Source organism: Marmota marmota, unplaced genomic scaffold (assembly GCF_001458135.2).
Source record: "Marmota marmota marmota unplaced genomic scaffold, marMar, whole genome shotgun sequence".
Taxonomy (NCBI): Eukaryota; Metazoa; Chordata; class Mammalia; order Rodentia; family Sciuridae; genus Marmota; species Marmota marmota.
In genome coordinates this window covers 4,500,784-4,515,845 of record NW_026000022.1, presented here as the reverse complement: position 1 = coordinate 4,515,845, position 15,062 = coordinate 4,500,784, and the positions used below count along the sequence as shown (strand labels likewise).

The following is a 15,062-nucleotide window of genomic DNA, read 5'->3' as shown; positions in this document are numbered from 1 at the left end:
CTCCAGTTCCATGATCCCCCCCCCTTTCCTCTCTCTCTTTTCCCCCTCCCCCTCTCCGCCTCTCCCCCTCCCTCTTCCCTCTCCTTCTCTCTTTGCTTCTGAGCCTTGAGTTGAGCAGCTTTCCTCCACCATGCCCTTCTGCCCTCATGTTCTGCCCCACGTTTGGCCCAGAGCAATGGACCTGATCAACCATGGACTGAGTCTCTAAAACCATGTGCCCCAAATAAACGTTTCCTCCTCTAAGTTTTTCTTGTCAGATCTTTTGGTTACAGTGGTGAAAACCTGCTTAATAGACCTCACCTGCCCATGACTGAGCAGAAAGTCTGAAATCTGCTGGCAGGACATTGTGCATGTGTGAGCCCGCCTTTTCCCTTACCCTTACTGGAATAGTCTGTGTGCGGCTTCCCTTTATGCTACAGCATAAGTCCTAATAAAACCTCTCTGGATGTTATATTTTGGCTATTTGTGATTTCTTCTCAGTAAAGCAGGCTGAAATAGTTGCACAAACAGCTTGTAAAACTGCTGTCGGGGCTGGTAACACTGAAGGCGACTAACAGCCAGGAAACAGCAGGGGGGGACGGAGAGCTGCCGGGAGCTGATAACTCCAGCGGCTGGCTCTGGCTGCCAGGAGAGCAGTGGGGAAAGCCACTAATGCTAAGAGCTGAAAGCTGCTATCCTCGAAGGGAGCTGCACTTGGCCTAGTCCTGATTTCTATCTGCATAGAGGAAAAGAACCCTCAGCCCACTGGCAACAGTTCTATGTCACCGAGCTGAAACTAAGCTGTTTATCTGATCTTCTGAGAATAAAGGGCAGAGAGAAAACAGAAGAGTTTTCCCTCACCACAATAAGGAAATGCCCTCTGCTTTGACCTTGACAAAGAAAGTAAGTCACTTTGAAATTTTGATCAATTGCTTTTTTCTGCTTTTTTTCATTCTTTTTTTTTTTTTTAAGATAGAGTGAGAGAGGGAGGGAGAGAGAGAGAGAGAGAGAGAGAGAGAGAGAATTTTTTTAATATTTATTTTTTATTTCTCGGCGGACACAACATCTTTGTTTGTATGTGGTGCTGAGGATCGAACCCGGGCCGCACGCATGCCAGGCGAGCGCGCTACCGCTTGAGCCACATCCCCAGCCCCTTTTTTTAATTGCTTATTTCTGTTTTTTTTCATTCTTTCCTCATTTGCAAACGCTGTCCTCCTTGCAGAGCAGGGCTCCCTGAAACCTCTTCTAGGTCTAAGGGTTACCCAGTCCGTGACTTTTCCTTTGTTCAAGTAAACTGTTAAATTCATTTTGTCTACAGGTTTTATTTTATCAAGTGCCACAGAGAAGCACCATGGGGTAGACTTATTGAAAGTCTACACAATCGTCACCGAGAAGACTGGTGGCTGTTTTGACAAGCCCTTTTGCAAATCATGTCTGACTGAAAAAAGGGGACACAGAATCACATAATAATGAAAAATAAGGGTGCTTACTTAGGAAGACAGAGCTAGTTCCTGCACTGTGTAAACATTCTCAGGACTGGAAAGACCCTACTCCTGCATTCCATAAAGTCAAGGTCATCTGATGGCCTGAGTAGCCCTAACCTGGGTATCGATGAGATGTTGCTATATAAAGACTAAGAAATTCTCTCTGCCTAGGTTGACAGCAGTCTCGGGCCATGCTTGAGGTGATCTGCACAGCCGGGAGTCCTGGGCATGTGTTCTATGAATGCCCTAAAGCCTCTTCAAAGTCTTAATCAAAGTCCACGTGGACCACCTACTGGCTGGCAACCAGTCTTTGAAGAAGAGAGGGAAGATGGCAAGAAATGACAAAATACCCTGTCTCATCACTATTTTTCTTCCCTTCTGCCCCCATCCAATGCCCTTGACACACCAAAGGGTTGCCCTGAACTTTGGGTAGATGTGAATTCCCTTCAATAGTAGAGTGTTTCTCACCATCTGAAATGGGGCACAAGAGGAACTCCTCCCACTGGTGATCCACAGGGGTGGGAGTGGAAATTTAGGGGTAGTTTGAGAGACAATGAAACTATAAAAACCACAAGGATCGTTTCTAAAAGCAACCAGGAAAGGAGCTCTGGGCAATTAGACTTCTCTCTGCACAAATGTTTGGGTATCAGCCATAAACCCCACTGAGCATTCTTCCCATCACCACCACCCTGTGGCACTTCTTGCTCCTTCTTTTAGAAACTGTTCTTGGGCCCCAACTGCAGGAGATGAGAACACTGGAAAACACACCAAAAACTTGGCCATTTCCCTCTGCTTGCGTGCTGCCAGATGCTAACAATTGAAACCATTTGTCATTTCTGACAAGCCCAAGGGTCTGCATTTTAACAGTCTGAGTGTTTTATTGACAATCGTCTGTGAGTGTTTACCAGACAAGCTATTTTATAAAAACAAGTCCTTCAAAAGCATACTGCCACAGGAACACCATTTTTCTAACACGCCTCATTGGTGGAGGCTGCAGACACCACAGTGCATTGAGACATATGTAGTGTCAAACAGTTTACGATGTAGGAGAAGACTTTCAGGCTGCTTCGAGGCACCACTGGTATTCACAATTTCAGTGGGCTCAGCCTGGCTCAAGTTGGAGGCTGAGTCAGTCCCTAAAATAAGGAACAGTGATGAGGCATAAGCCTTTCACAGTAGCAAGGCAACTCTGGACATCTCATTGCTGTTACCACAAGCTTTGCCTAAGACCAACAAGGATGAATAAAACCATTCGAGATCCGGAACGATTGTTTTTAAGAGGCAAAGAATGGAAACGGGTACCTGCTGAGGGTAGGAAATGGCTTTCTACCTCAGTCCTGAGGAACTTGCTAGGAGACTGAAAAGCCCAAATTCCCCTGAGGTCTTGGTGAACTTCTTGACTGAGAAGTCACAGGCACAAGGTCAGATGGGGTAGGACAGGGAGTGACAGCAACGTAGCCAGAGACTTAAAGAAGAATGTTCAACCCTTCGTTCTGGTCCCCAAGGCCCCAGTCTTGCTCTCCCACTATGGTCTGTGTTCTTTCTTCCCTACAGGCCCTCCATTTCCCTGTATACCCCCCCTTTGTTGGTGGCTTCCTTCTCCTGGATGCCTTGCATCCCTCTCAGTTAACTTTTTTTTTTTTTTTTTTTTTTTTTTGGTACTGGATTGAACCCAGGGTGCTTAACCCCTGAGCCACATCCCCAGCCCTTTTAAAATACTTTATTAGGGTCTTGCTGAGTTGCTAAGAGCCTTGCTAAATTGCTGAGACCGGCTTTGAACTCATGATCCTCCTGCCTCGGCCTCTCGAGCCTCTGGGATTACAGGCGTGTGCCACTGCGCCTGGCTCCTCTCAGTTAATTTTAATCCTATGACCCTTTAAAGCTGCCAATGGGTTAATCTGTCCTTTGTGCATTGTCTTTGCAAACTTTCTTTTCTTTTCTTTCTCTTTGCCCAGCAGTCTAAATTCTAAAGGAAAGCCTCACCTAAATGACTAAGATTTTAACTGCTAGATTCAGCTATTCCAGGAAGAAGGAAAAGAGAAACATGGGTCATAAGACCTCCTATCAGTAATCTTTCTCTAGATTTACAGGATCCAGGACATCTGGTGGCCTCAAGATAACATCAGAATGTGTCAAAGAAATGGACACTACATGATGAATGATTACCCTAGTACACCCCACCCCGTCTGTGGTTGAAAATACACTTCCTTCAATGTCCCGTGTAGCTCTTTGCTTGCAGTTGTTAGCTCGACGGTCCTCAGGATGATGGCTCTCCACCTTCTCATCAGCTTGCTGCTTCTACCAAAGCTCTTTCTCTATGACTGCCTTGCCCCTTCGCCAGTTGGTTGACATCAGGCAACTAGCAGACTCAGCTCTCTGCAGGGTAACACCTTCACATCCCAATTCAGATCCCTCTTTAAGGCTTTCCCTGTCACCCGAGCTCTGGGGAGCATGGTGTCACAAGAGGCTGGGGTCCCTTGGGCTGCCCTGCTTGCATCTAAGTTTTAGGCTCATAGCCCTGGGCTCCCCTACCTTCTGGGGACCACTGAAGCAAGGTGCCGTGGCTTCTCTCACGACATTCTCAGCTCTTCAAGGCTGACTGGCCATGCCGACGATGACAAAAAGCAAACCTTACTGACCCTACTGAAGTGACTGCCAAGAGGCAGGCTGATCAGAAGGACCAAAGCCACCCACTGCCACAACCAACTCATCCTAGAGAGATTTTTGCTTTTTTTTTTTTTTTTGTGGTACAGGGGATTGAACCCAGGGATTCTTTATTTATTTTTTAAAATTTTTTTTCTTTTTCTTTTTCTTTTTTTTAGTTGTAGTTGGACACAATATCTTTGTTTGTTTATTTACTTATTTTTCTGTGGTGCTGAGGCTTGAACCCAGCGCCTCACATGTGCTAGGTGAGCGCTCTACTGCTGAGCCACAACCCTAGCCTGAACCTAGGGTTTCATTGTTAGGCAAGTGCTCTGCCACTGAGCTACACCCCCACCCCTTCTCTGAGCTTTTGAAATCAAGTTAGACAGTCTAGTGGGCATGTCTCCAAAACATTCAGACAAACCTGTTCTTCCCACACGGTACCATTGCACTCTCCACACAGTACCCCTGGGTGCATGTGCTGGCCCACTCACCTACATGTGCACATACACACACACACACACACACACACACACACACACACACTTTCCAAAACACGCATGTGCACACATATGTACACACATTCACCCACTTATAAGCTGCACTTATGTACACGTGTACCCCACCACATGCATGCTCACCCAAACATAAGCTCACATACACACAGACATACACACACATGTGATGTGCCTCCCACCCCCCAAAGCAGTGTAAGGCCACTTCGCTACACTAACACCCTTGCTACACCACACATTTTGGCTGATAGCTGGAGAACCTGTTTCTCATACCCCCTGGGTATAGACAATACTTCAAAGGCCTTGCACTCATTTGGAACACAAAGGATGAGCTCTGAGGCTGGATTTGTCACCCTCTGTGGTCATCCAGTTGGGAGTCATGTGGTCAGGTAATGGGCACTGGAGGTTATAATTTAGTCAGAACAACCAATGCACACCTTCTTTGTTCTTGTTAAACACACACACACAGTTTTGTACCTGGAAGACAAAGGCTTGGAGATTGGAAGACAGACAATTCAGGAATACACTGAGATCTGTTGATGTTCCCAGCAAAGAAATTAAACAGCTTAAACCTAAAAAGAAACATAAAGATTCTCTCAACCCTGCAGGACTCTGTAGGCACCGGTGTCCTAGGTAACCTGAGGGTCGGAGCAATACAGTTCAAAGGGATTTCCCCAGGGCCTCACACTCATTCAGAACACAAAGGACAAGTTCTAAGGCTGGGTTTGTCACCTCATCTAGTCCCCACATTCTGCCACTTGTTGAAATGGAAAGCAATGTTTTGAAACAATGACTCCACCTTGTAATTACACCGCCCTGTCTTCAGATGAGCTCACTGCACCATACAGACATGACCTCACCTGTCCTTGACATTTTCACAAAGAGGCTAGTTTATTAATGTCATTTTTGGGATGGGGAACATCAAAGCCCAGCACCTGGCCTGGGGTTATGCACTCAATCAGGTGGAGCCTGCAGGAGCCAGTGTGAAGTCCTCCACCTGCACAGACAGCAGGAAGTACAGCTTTTGGCCTTCCCACCTCTCTGAGCACCACTGCCCATCAAGCAGAGTTTAGAAAACACAGTAGGTGGTTGTGGCCCTGGCTCAGCTTGGTTAAGATTCCTCTCACCTTGGAAGCATGTGCCTACCAGGTACCAGTGACTGTGTGTTGCCTTCTGGCCAAGTTCTGCATGCTCTTTGAAGGACATAAGGATGCCAACAGGAGCACCAGATCCCTGGGAAGGCCAGCCTGGCAGGCACCTGGCAACCTCATGCCCTCCTGAGGCTCCCTGGGTAGGAAACAGGGTTTAGCTGACCACCTGGGATTTCTGGGGTAGACAGTGCCTTAGGAGGGAAACCCTTTGGGCTCTTACAGAACTGCTGTCCAGAGCTCTGAAGCCTGCTAGGTTAGGCATTAACCTTTCTGATGTCAGGCTGGAGGGAAGGGGGATCCCTAGGGGGACCTGAGATTTGGGACAGCTAGGACAATAGGGGAAAGGGACACACAAGGGACAGGATACCCATCCTGTGGGAGGATGGCAGAGGCTATTTGTCAACAACATGTATGCATTCAATACAACTGGTACAACCTTACCAAGGTCAGCCCTGCTTCAAGGTCAAAGACAGAGGGTGGAATAACTTCTAGGTGGTACTTTTATGTGATCAAGACAACAACTGGTTATGAAATGCTACTATGTACCAGCTGGTTGGCCCAAGAGGAACAAGATGTAGCTGACCCCTGAAAGAGCCCACAGGACTAGGCAGGCAGCTAAATTTCTCTAGAGCTGAGTGTAGCAGGAAGGGGTCACGCCATGGAGGGAGGGGCAGCTAGGGCATCCTGGCAGGGAGCTCCTGGAAGGGCACAAACAGGGGAGCCTGGCACCCATATACCCTCCTGGCAACTGTCATCTGAAGGCCTAGAGATTGGCTCCTGACCCCGTAACCTAGAGAGGGGGTCAGAACCATACTGCAGCCTCCCCCCAAACTTCTCCAGGAACCCTCGAGTCTGGAGGGTCCCTTCTATCACTACATTTGTCCCCAAGAAATGTAACATGATAAATTGACCAGTAGTCCGAGCTCTGTATAGAAGGGAGATTTTTTTTTTCTTAAAAAATAATTGTCAGAAAATAAATGGCAAGAATATCCACATGCTTCATATCACTCTTATAAACCAGTCCAATATGATAAAATGCACCATTACTAAACTATACTTCATTAAAAATAATATTTAATGCTGCCAACAGTGGTGACAGCAGAATCTGGTGGGAAACAGAGTTGACTCAATCCAGTTCAGAACAGGGTAGAGAGACATTTGAATCTATATGCATGTACAAGATAGATGCAGAAATTAAGATTTTTTTTTTTCCTAAAGAGGATAGTCTGGAAAGGAATATTATCAAGGGGCAATATCAATATGCAATACTTGTCTAGTCACTCAGCAAACATGTATCAGCATTGATGCCCCATTTGACACTTGGGGAGGTTCTGGAAGCACAGAGCCATGGGGTGATCCCTGGGGTGTTCCTCACCCCTTATAGGAAATGAGCACAGCCAAGAGTAAAGACCCATTCTACCTACATTAAGAAAATCAGAGTGATGGTCAGGCTATCCCCAAATATACACCCAAAGCTCCAATAAAGAAACCAAGGAGAGAGATTACATTTCATTTCTGTGTGGCTCTCCGGCTCCTCTGCATGGCTTGGGTCACTTGCCAGGGCTTTCTTAGAAATATCCAAAGCGCCTTGATTGACAATGGCATGTAGATCTGACTTCAAGATGCTGACTCTCCTGTTATTTTTCAATACCATTCTCATAGTCTAAGGAAAACAGGGCAGCATAATACTTAGTTGTGCCATTTTACTTTTGTATGAACGCTGTCCCCCCACCACCACCATCCACATTATCAGGATTTTATTGTTGAGGAGGAGAAAGAAAAGTGAATTGGGGTATTGTCCATTAACACTTAAGTGACACTTCAAATATTCAAATTTCACACGTTCTAGAACTGCCTTGCTGGAAACCAGCATTTGGAAGGCATGGGGCAGGTGTGCCCAGGGCTCTAAGGGCACTGCGGCTCTTCTGTTTATTACTCTTTGTTCCCCATACAACAAGCCCAAGCTACTCTAAAGAGGAAAATGGTAGGTGATTGACACCTTCTAGGGAAGGGTGGGGAGAGCCTCAACCTGCTGCTGAGTCACTGCCAGAGAGACCAGCTCATGATATAAAAGTGCTGCAGAACAGGACAGCCCTGAGGGATTAAGTGGGTAACAACCTCCACCAACTCAGAGTCTAGGGAGAGCTTGGAGCTGGAAGGGTGGGGACAACTCAGCGGAAGACCTACTGAGCTCCTCTGAGCTGACACTGACTTGAGTAACAGTCCCCACGCTCTGTCCCGATCTGCTGTCCAGGGGATTTCAGAACAGATTCATAAGTGGCCCATGTGCCAGATGTGGCATTTCGGAGTCATCTCGGGGTGTCCACAGGGCTGGATGCCAGGACTCCCGTGGATACCAAAATCGTGGACACTCAAATCTCTTTGCATATAACCTGCGTACATTCTCCCATATGCCTTAAGTCATCTCTAGATGATTTATAATGGCTAGTACATTGTAAATGCTACATAAATAGTTGTTATACTGAATCGTTTAGGGAATAATGACAAGGAAAAAAAGTCTTTTTGTGTTAAGAACAGACATAACCATGGTAAGCCTTCGCATGCTTTCAATTCTGGGTTGAAACCTGCAGACATGAATGCTGACAATATCATCTTCTCTTCATCCCTTCCTCCAGCACTGAAGCTACATGGTCACCCCCCACCCCCATGAGAAGGCTGAGGAACCTGGCAGCCCAGATGCACCAAGTCCTCAGGGCCATGCACAGGGGTGAAGGGGTCTGTCTGTAGGTCGGTAGGTCCCAGGGTCTGCTGCGATGCTCTTTAGCTTCTGACACCATCTGGCTTGGGGCAGTACCTGCATGGCCTGCCTCCTGCACTTTTTGAATGCTGACCTGTTTTCTCTCCTGTGCAGAGAGAGCTGAGGCAGATGGAGCTTCCCAAGGAGGGAAAGAAGGTGGACTTCTAGCTGAGCAGGACAGGACCCCAGGCCTTCCCAGCCAAGGCCAGCAAGGCCCTCCCATCTGCTCTGCCCAGGGGCAGATGGAAGTGGGTGGAACAGGCAGCAACCACTGCTCTTAGGGGAGACTTGCAGTCTTTTCTTGGCCCTTCAGGAACCCACTTTGTTCCTCCCGTTTCCTTGCTGCAACCTACCTTTGCCATGTTGGAAAGATATGTCTTTCTTCTGAGTCTTTTGACAAACACAGTGACTTCTGTTAAGAACAACACATATGGTCACTACCAATATGGCACCCTCCAGCTCCCCTGTGCCAGAGCCAGGAGGAGGTGCACAGGGTTGAGCATCGAGGCACAGCTATCTAATCTGTTCCTCCCCTCCTCTGTCTCCTGGCCCTTTCCCCAGTGATGAGACTCAAATCTCCATCCATCCCCATGTAAGCCCAGCATCTGACATGGGGGCCACTGTGGTCTGAATGCTTGTGTCACCCCCTCCCACACAGTGATGGAATCAGAAAGTGAGGCCTAGTCATGAGGGTGGAGGCCTCCTGGTGGGAGTAGAGATTTTGTAAAAGAGACTCCAGAAAGAAATGGATGGCATTAGAGAAGATTATGCTAAGTGCAGTTAGCCAATCCCCAAAAAATAAATGCCGAATGTCTTCTCTGATATAAAGGGGGGTGACTCAAAGTAGGGTAGGAAGGGAGAGCATGAGAGGAAGATTACCTCTAGATAGGGAATAGGGGTGGGAGGGAAAGGGAGGGAGAAGGGGAAGAGCAAGGATGGCGGAAGGAGATCCTCATCACAATACAAAATACATGGATGAAGATGTGAATTTGGTGTCAACATATACCTTATATATAATCAGAGATATGATAAATTGTGGTATGAAGGTGTATTAAGAATTGTAATGCACTCAGCACCACATACAAACAAAAGATGTTGTGTCCGCCGATAACTAAAAAATAAATATTAAAAAAAAAATTCTCTCTCTTGGGCTGTGGATGTGGCTCAAGCGGTAACACGCTCGCATGGCATGCGCGGGGCACTAGGTTCGATCCTCAGCACCACATAAAAATAAAATAAAGATGTTGTGTCCACCGAAAACTGAAAAATAAAATTAAAAAAAAATAAAAAAAAAGAATTGTAATGCAAAAAAAAAAAAAAGAGAGAGAGAGCTCATGTATAATGGCAGAATTTGGCATGAACATACTTTATAAACAGGGTTGTGAAAAATTGTGCTGTGAATGGCTAATTATGAATGTAATGCATTCCACTATTGTCATGTATGTAAGAAATAAATAAATAAATATAAATATATATATATATATATATATATATATATATATATATGCAAAGTTAAAAAAAAAAGAAAGAAAGAAGACAGATAGATACAGTTCAGTTCTCTTGATCATTGAAACCATTGATTACTACAAAATAGCTGAATATATGGGTGTGGTTGCCCAAGATTAAGAAAGACGTCCCTGTCTACATCATTTTCTAGACAGGATGCAGGGATCAAACAGAAGGACCTCTACTAACTCTTGTCTAGACAGACAAGAAGGTGTGAAATGACATAAGGAGAAAACTTAATACAAAAACTCCATGTAAAGATTTCATGTAAAGAGTCTCCTTTTGAGAAATGCAGCTATATTAATTATGATGTAGAGTCAAATTTAGAAATTATTTGAAGACTAACATGTTCTTTTTAAATAAAATGTTAATAAGTATTATACAATGACATTAAAAGAGAGAGAGAGAGAGAGAGAGAGGAGAGGGAGAGAGAGAGAGAGAGAGAGAGAGAGAGAGAGAGAGAGAGAGAGATCCCAGAAAGACTTCTCACCTCTCCTCCCACCTGAGGGCAAAGCAAAAGAGCCGTCTATGCACAGGGAGTAGCCATCCCCAGACACCACATCTGCCCACCCAGTGCTTGGAATTTTGTTATAACAGCCTGAGAGGATGAAGACAGCGAGTTTAGAATTTTTGCCAAAGAACCCTGAGACCCCCAACTTTTTTATCTCTTAGAAAATAACTAAAGGAAAAGATGAAAAGAGAAAACGTCAAGAAGACACTTTCCTCTTAGATGTGCTCACTTACTCACTTGACAGCTATTAGGGCACATTTGTAGACTGCCCAATGAATATTTGCTAGATTCTCCTGAACTGATGGAAAAAGGACCGCCTCTCCGTCCAGGGGTTCACTCACAGGAGGAGGGAGTCCCCAGATATGTAAATAAACTCTCAACAGTAGGCTAAGTGCGCCCCTCAAATGTCAGAGGAGAAGAAGGTGAGGGATTCTAAGAAGGGAGGGCACCGTTTGAAAGAGAGTGTCCAGGCCAAGCGCAGTGGCACACGCCTGTAATCCCAGTGGCTGAGGCAGGGGGATCCAGAGTGCAAAGCCCGCCTCAGCAAAAGCAAAGTGCTAAGCAACCCAGTGAGACCCTGTCTCTAAATAAAATACAAAATAGGGCTGGGGATGTGGCTCAGTGGTCGAGTGCTCCTGAGTTCAATCCCAGTTGACCCCCCCCCCCAAAAAAAAAAAATGAAAGAGAATATCCATCAGGGAGAGCTTCACTGAGAAGATGAAATTAAATCTGGGCTTTGAAGTAAAGTACGAGTTAGCCAGGGGAATAGGGGGGGGGGTGGCCCAGAGAAAATCAGGAACCAGGGCCTTTCGGGGGATAACCAAAAGTCTTGTGTGGTTGGGGAGCACTGGTGGGTCAAGGGGTCCCTGGGGAGGTAGAGACAGGGGTGAACCACAGGCCAAACAATTGAGTAAATTTGCAAGGCAAGTGAGAGAGACAGGAGACAGACTGGGCAATCGGGGGCCCGGAAGGACATAAATTGATCAAATTGCTGTTTAGGGATGATCTCCACCGATGCAAGGGAGTGCGCCTGGGTTGGGAGAGGATAGGGGTGGATGGATCAAGTAGGAAGCTACTGAAGCTGAGAGTGAGAGAGATTGGTGGGGGGCACGAAGAGAGAGAGACAGACAGACAGACAGACAGACAGACAGACACACCAAGTGTTTGAATTGGGGCAGGTGCTGAAGCAGCCATGAGAAGACTAGAGCAGAAGCCCTGCTTCATGGATGCCTGTCAGAGCGAACCCGGGTGTCAGTCCTCCCTGCTGCCTGCATGGATGGCAACCACACAGGCCCACGCGCCCAACCTTGTATAGTCCCCAACTTCCAAGTGGAAGAAACGGGGACCAAGGTTTCCAGCATGAGTACTGAACACGGATGGGGTGGTGGGGGTTGGCGATTACACCCGGTCCTGTTCTGTAAGCATTTTGAGAAGGAAAGAGCTCACCTGTCACCACTCAGAAAACAATTGCAAAAGAAGCAAGACTCGGGCTGGGGTTGTGGCTCAGTGGTAGAGCACTCGCCTACCATGTGTGAGGCACTGGGTTCGATCCTCAGCACCACATAAAAATGAAATAAAGATATTGTGTCCACCTATAACTAAAAAATAAATATGAAAAAAGAAGAAGCAGCAAGACTCAGAAATGCGGGGGGAAGAGCAGTTGCTAGCTTGGAGAGGGGATGACTGTGAGCTGGTCCAAGAAGGACAGACTCTGGGTATGGAAGGATCGTGGAAAGAGCTATAGATAATGCTGAGCATCTCAGAAAGATGCAGGGATATTCCTGGGACTGTCAGACCTGGTGCCCCTGTAGCAGGTGTGTGCCTGGGGTTTAAAGGGTCATGGAGTTGAAGGGCACAAAAGAGGCCAGGTTTAGGGAGCATTGGGACAGCTGACTGGTCACAACAGGAAGCCCCTGCAGGGTTTGGCAGAAAGGCAGCTCGGTGGAAGGAGTACAGGGTTGATTCTCCCTTATCCAAAATACTTGGGACCAGAAGTGTTTCTGATTATTTTATTTTGGGGGGATTTGAGAATATCTGCATGCACAAAATGAGTTTTTTTTGGGGGGACTGAGACCCACGTCTAACCATGACATTCATTTATTTTTTCATATATATCTTATACACAGAGCTTCAAAATAATTTTATACAGTATTTTTAATGCACCTGCATTTTGGCTGTGACCTGTCATGTGGAGTCAAGTGTGGAATTTTCCACTTGTGGTGTCACGTTGGTGTTTAGAGGTACAGATTTTGGATTTCAAATATTCTGATTAGAGATGATCAGTGTGTATTCACAGACTACAACCTGGCAGCCAGGTAGATGGGGAAGGCATTCTGGAAAGTCGCAAGGAGATGATGCAAGTCCCAAGGAGACCGCTAAGGTGGGAGAGCCTTGGTGGCCCTAGAGATAGGAGGGATTAAGGACATAAGAGGGATTTCTAAGGAGGAAATGACATTCTTTGCATAGAGCAGCAAGAGGCGGAAAGGCTGTTGGAGCTGGAGGTGGCTCATCTGCTTGAGGAGGGCAGCGCGGCCAGTTCTCCCTCCCCAGCAACATGATACTCACATCTCCAACCCCAGGAACCCAGCAAAAGCCCACACAGTTATTCAGGAGAGCAGATGGAAGGGGTGTGAACGCATCAGCCCTAGCGCCCCTTCACCGGCATGAAGGGAAGGTCAAACCCTGAGCAAGGCCAGGCCTCCAGACCTGGTTCCATGTGTGACAGCACAGGGACCACAGAACACAGCTGAAGAGTGTGAATGTTTTTCAGAATTTTTTTTTCCCATGGAAACTGACCTTTGAGTTTGGAGATCTGTAAGAGGGTTGGAAACCCTTCCAAAGCATTAAGAAGCCACAGCTTAAATTTCTTACTAAATATCCGGACAGATTTCAGGTACTGAATAGAAACATCTTCCAAGAAGTCATGAAGGAGAACGTCCTCAATTCCCTACAACACAAGTATAAAGTCACTGTGTCTCATAATATTATAAGTACCAATGCTCATGCATGCCACAGAGAGGGGACAGGCCATGCCAAGTCTGAGGGAGGGTCCCCACCTGCTCTGCAGGGTAGCCACTGCTTTCTGGGCAGGACATCACACCAGGCTGGTGCAGCCAGAGTTTGAATTTTTTTTTTTTTTTTTTTAATATTGGTATCTGATTGGTTTTTGTGTATGATGCTGGGGATTGAACCCAGGGCCTTCACATTCTAGGAAAGTATACTATCACTAAGCTGCACTTGGAGCCTCTGATTCAATTTTTTAAAAAGCCCCACGTTGGCCAATATTGGGTGAGTCAAATCCAACACACATAAGCATTGAATCCTGCCTCCGCTCTTCCCTTGTGTTTAAGAACTTGGGAGCCCTAGACTGTTTCTTAAAACAGCAACAAAATAAAAGGTAAGGTTTGCAACTAGTGGAAGGGGAACCCATTTTCACCACAAAAAAAAAAAAATGCAATAAGCACTCCAGAGTCAGGAGCTCCAACCCCACCCAAGCCAAACCCAGGGCAGTTATGAATATCCTCAAACGCCTCCCTTGGTTGAAATGTGCACAGAAAGAACATTAACTCAATTCAGAGTTCGCTATGTACTTTGGCTTTTTCTTTATGTGAGGAAATTAAAAAAGAAAAGCCAAGTTTTAAACAAGGATCAAAAGCTTTCCTCAGAGGACTCAAAGCCACACTGCAAGGGACGTGGGGAGCTGCCACTTTCCAGAAAGGTACAAAGTGGAGACTCCAATGTGGCCCTACCTTGTAGAGCTGGACGTCATAGCACTTCAAGAGCTGGTGCACATCAGGCAATAACATGAGCATGACAACGTCTTGCTGCAGAGATCTCCAGAAGGATGTGAGCAAGTCCTCCACCTAACGTCGGTAACAGACGTGTCACAGAAACCACTGTGTACCCTGGGAGGCTAATCCCCCCGTAGGGACGTAATGAGCCCCAAAGGAAAATGGGATAAATCTCGTTCCAATGACTCTAAAGCTTTGCCTGTCAGCTCTTCCAACTGTACCATGCAAATATATATATATTTTTTTCCAGCAACGCCTCCGAGGGAGCCTGCCAGTTGGATGGGACTATTTCCTTGAGGGTGGTGTCTAGAGGGAAAGCGGTTTCTGACCACAAGGGGGCTCTGGGTGATTATGATAGGAGGAGGACTGGGCCACAGTGGCCCAGTCAAGGGTAAGTGTTCATGGACTGACTGATCTCCTCCATCGTTTTTCAGTTCAGAAAGAGGTGTGTTTCATCACAGAGGTCTCCTCTTTGACATCAAGTGGGAAGTCACCCAAGGACTGCGTGAGCAAAAGCGGGCAGTGATTCTACATAGGAGCCATTGCTAAAGACTTGGGGGGGGGGGGCGACTCTGTGGAGGAACAAAATGGCTACTTTCTTCCTTTTCCTGTTTTCCTCCAGCTTGACTCTTCACCTTCCACTCCTGAATGAGGTGGCCAACCTGAGTTCCCAGCTGATAAAGAGTTCCCAGGCTCAGATACCCTGAGGCATTTCAGGGACCCA

General features: G+C 46.6%; 1 protein-coding gene across 1 annotated transcript in view; it reads right to left on the bottom strand.

Annotated features, from left to right (window-relative positions):
* Nucleotides 1-15,062, bottom strand: part of Rfx8 (regulatory factor X8) — a 67,227-nt gene that overhangs the window by 12,786 nt on the left and 39,379 nt on the right. The window contains exons 7-11 of the mRNA XM_048810535.1: nt 14,297-14,410; nt 13,344-13,494; nt 8,884-8,942; nt 7,279-7,435; nt 5,099-5,193 (exon numbers count right to left, since the gene is read on the bottom strand). Coding sequence (XP_048666492.1) covers nt 5,099-5,193; nt 7,279-7,435; nt 8,884-8,942; nt 13,344-13,494; nt 14,297-14,410 — 576 coding nt within the window. The remainder of the gene's footprint in view (nt 1-5,098; nt 5,194-7,278; nt 7,436-8,883; nt 8,943-13,343; nt 13,495-14,296; nt 14,411-15,062) is intronic.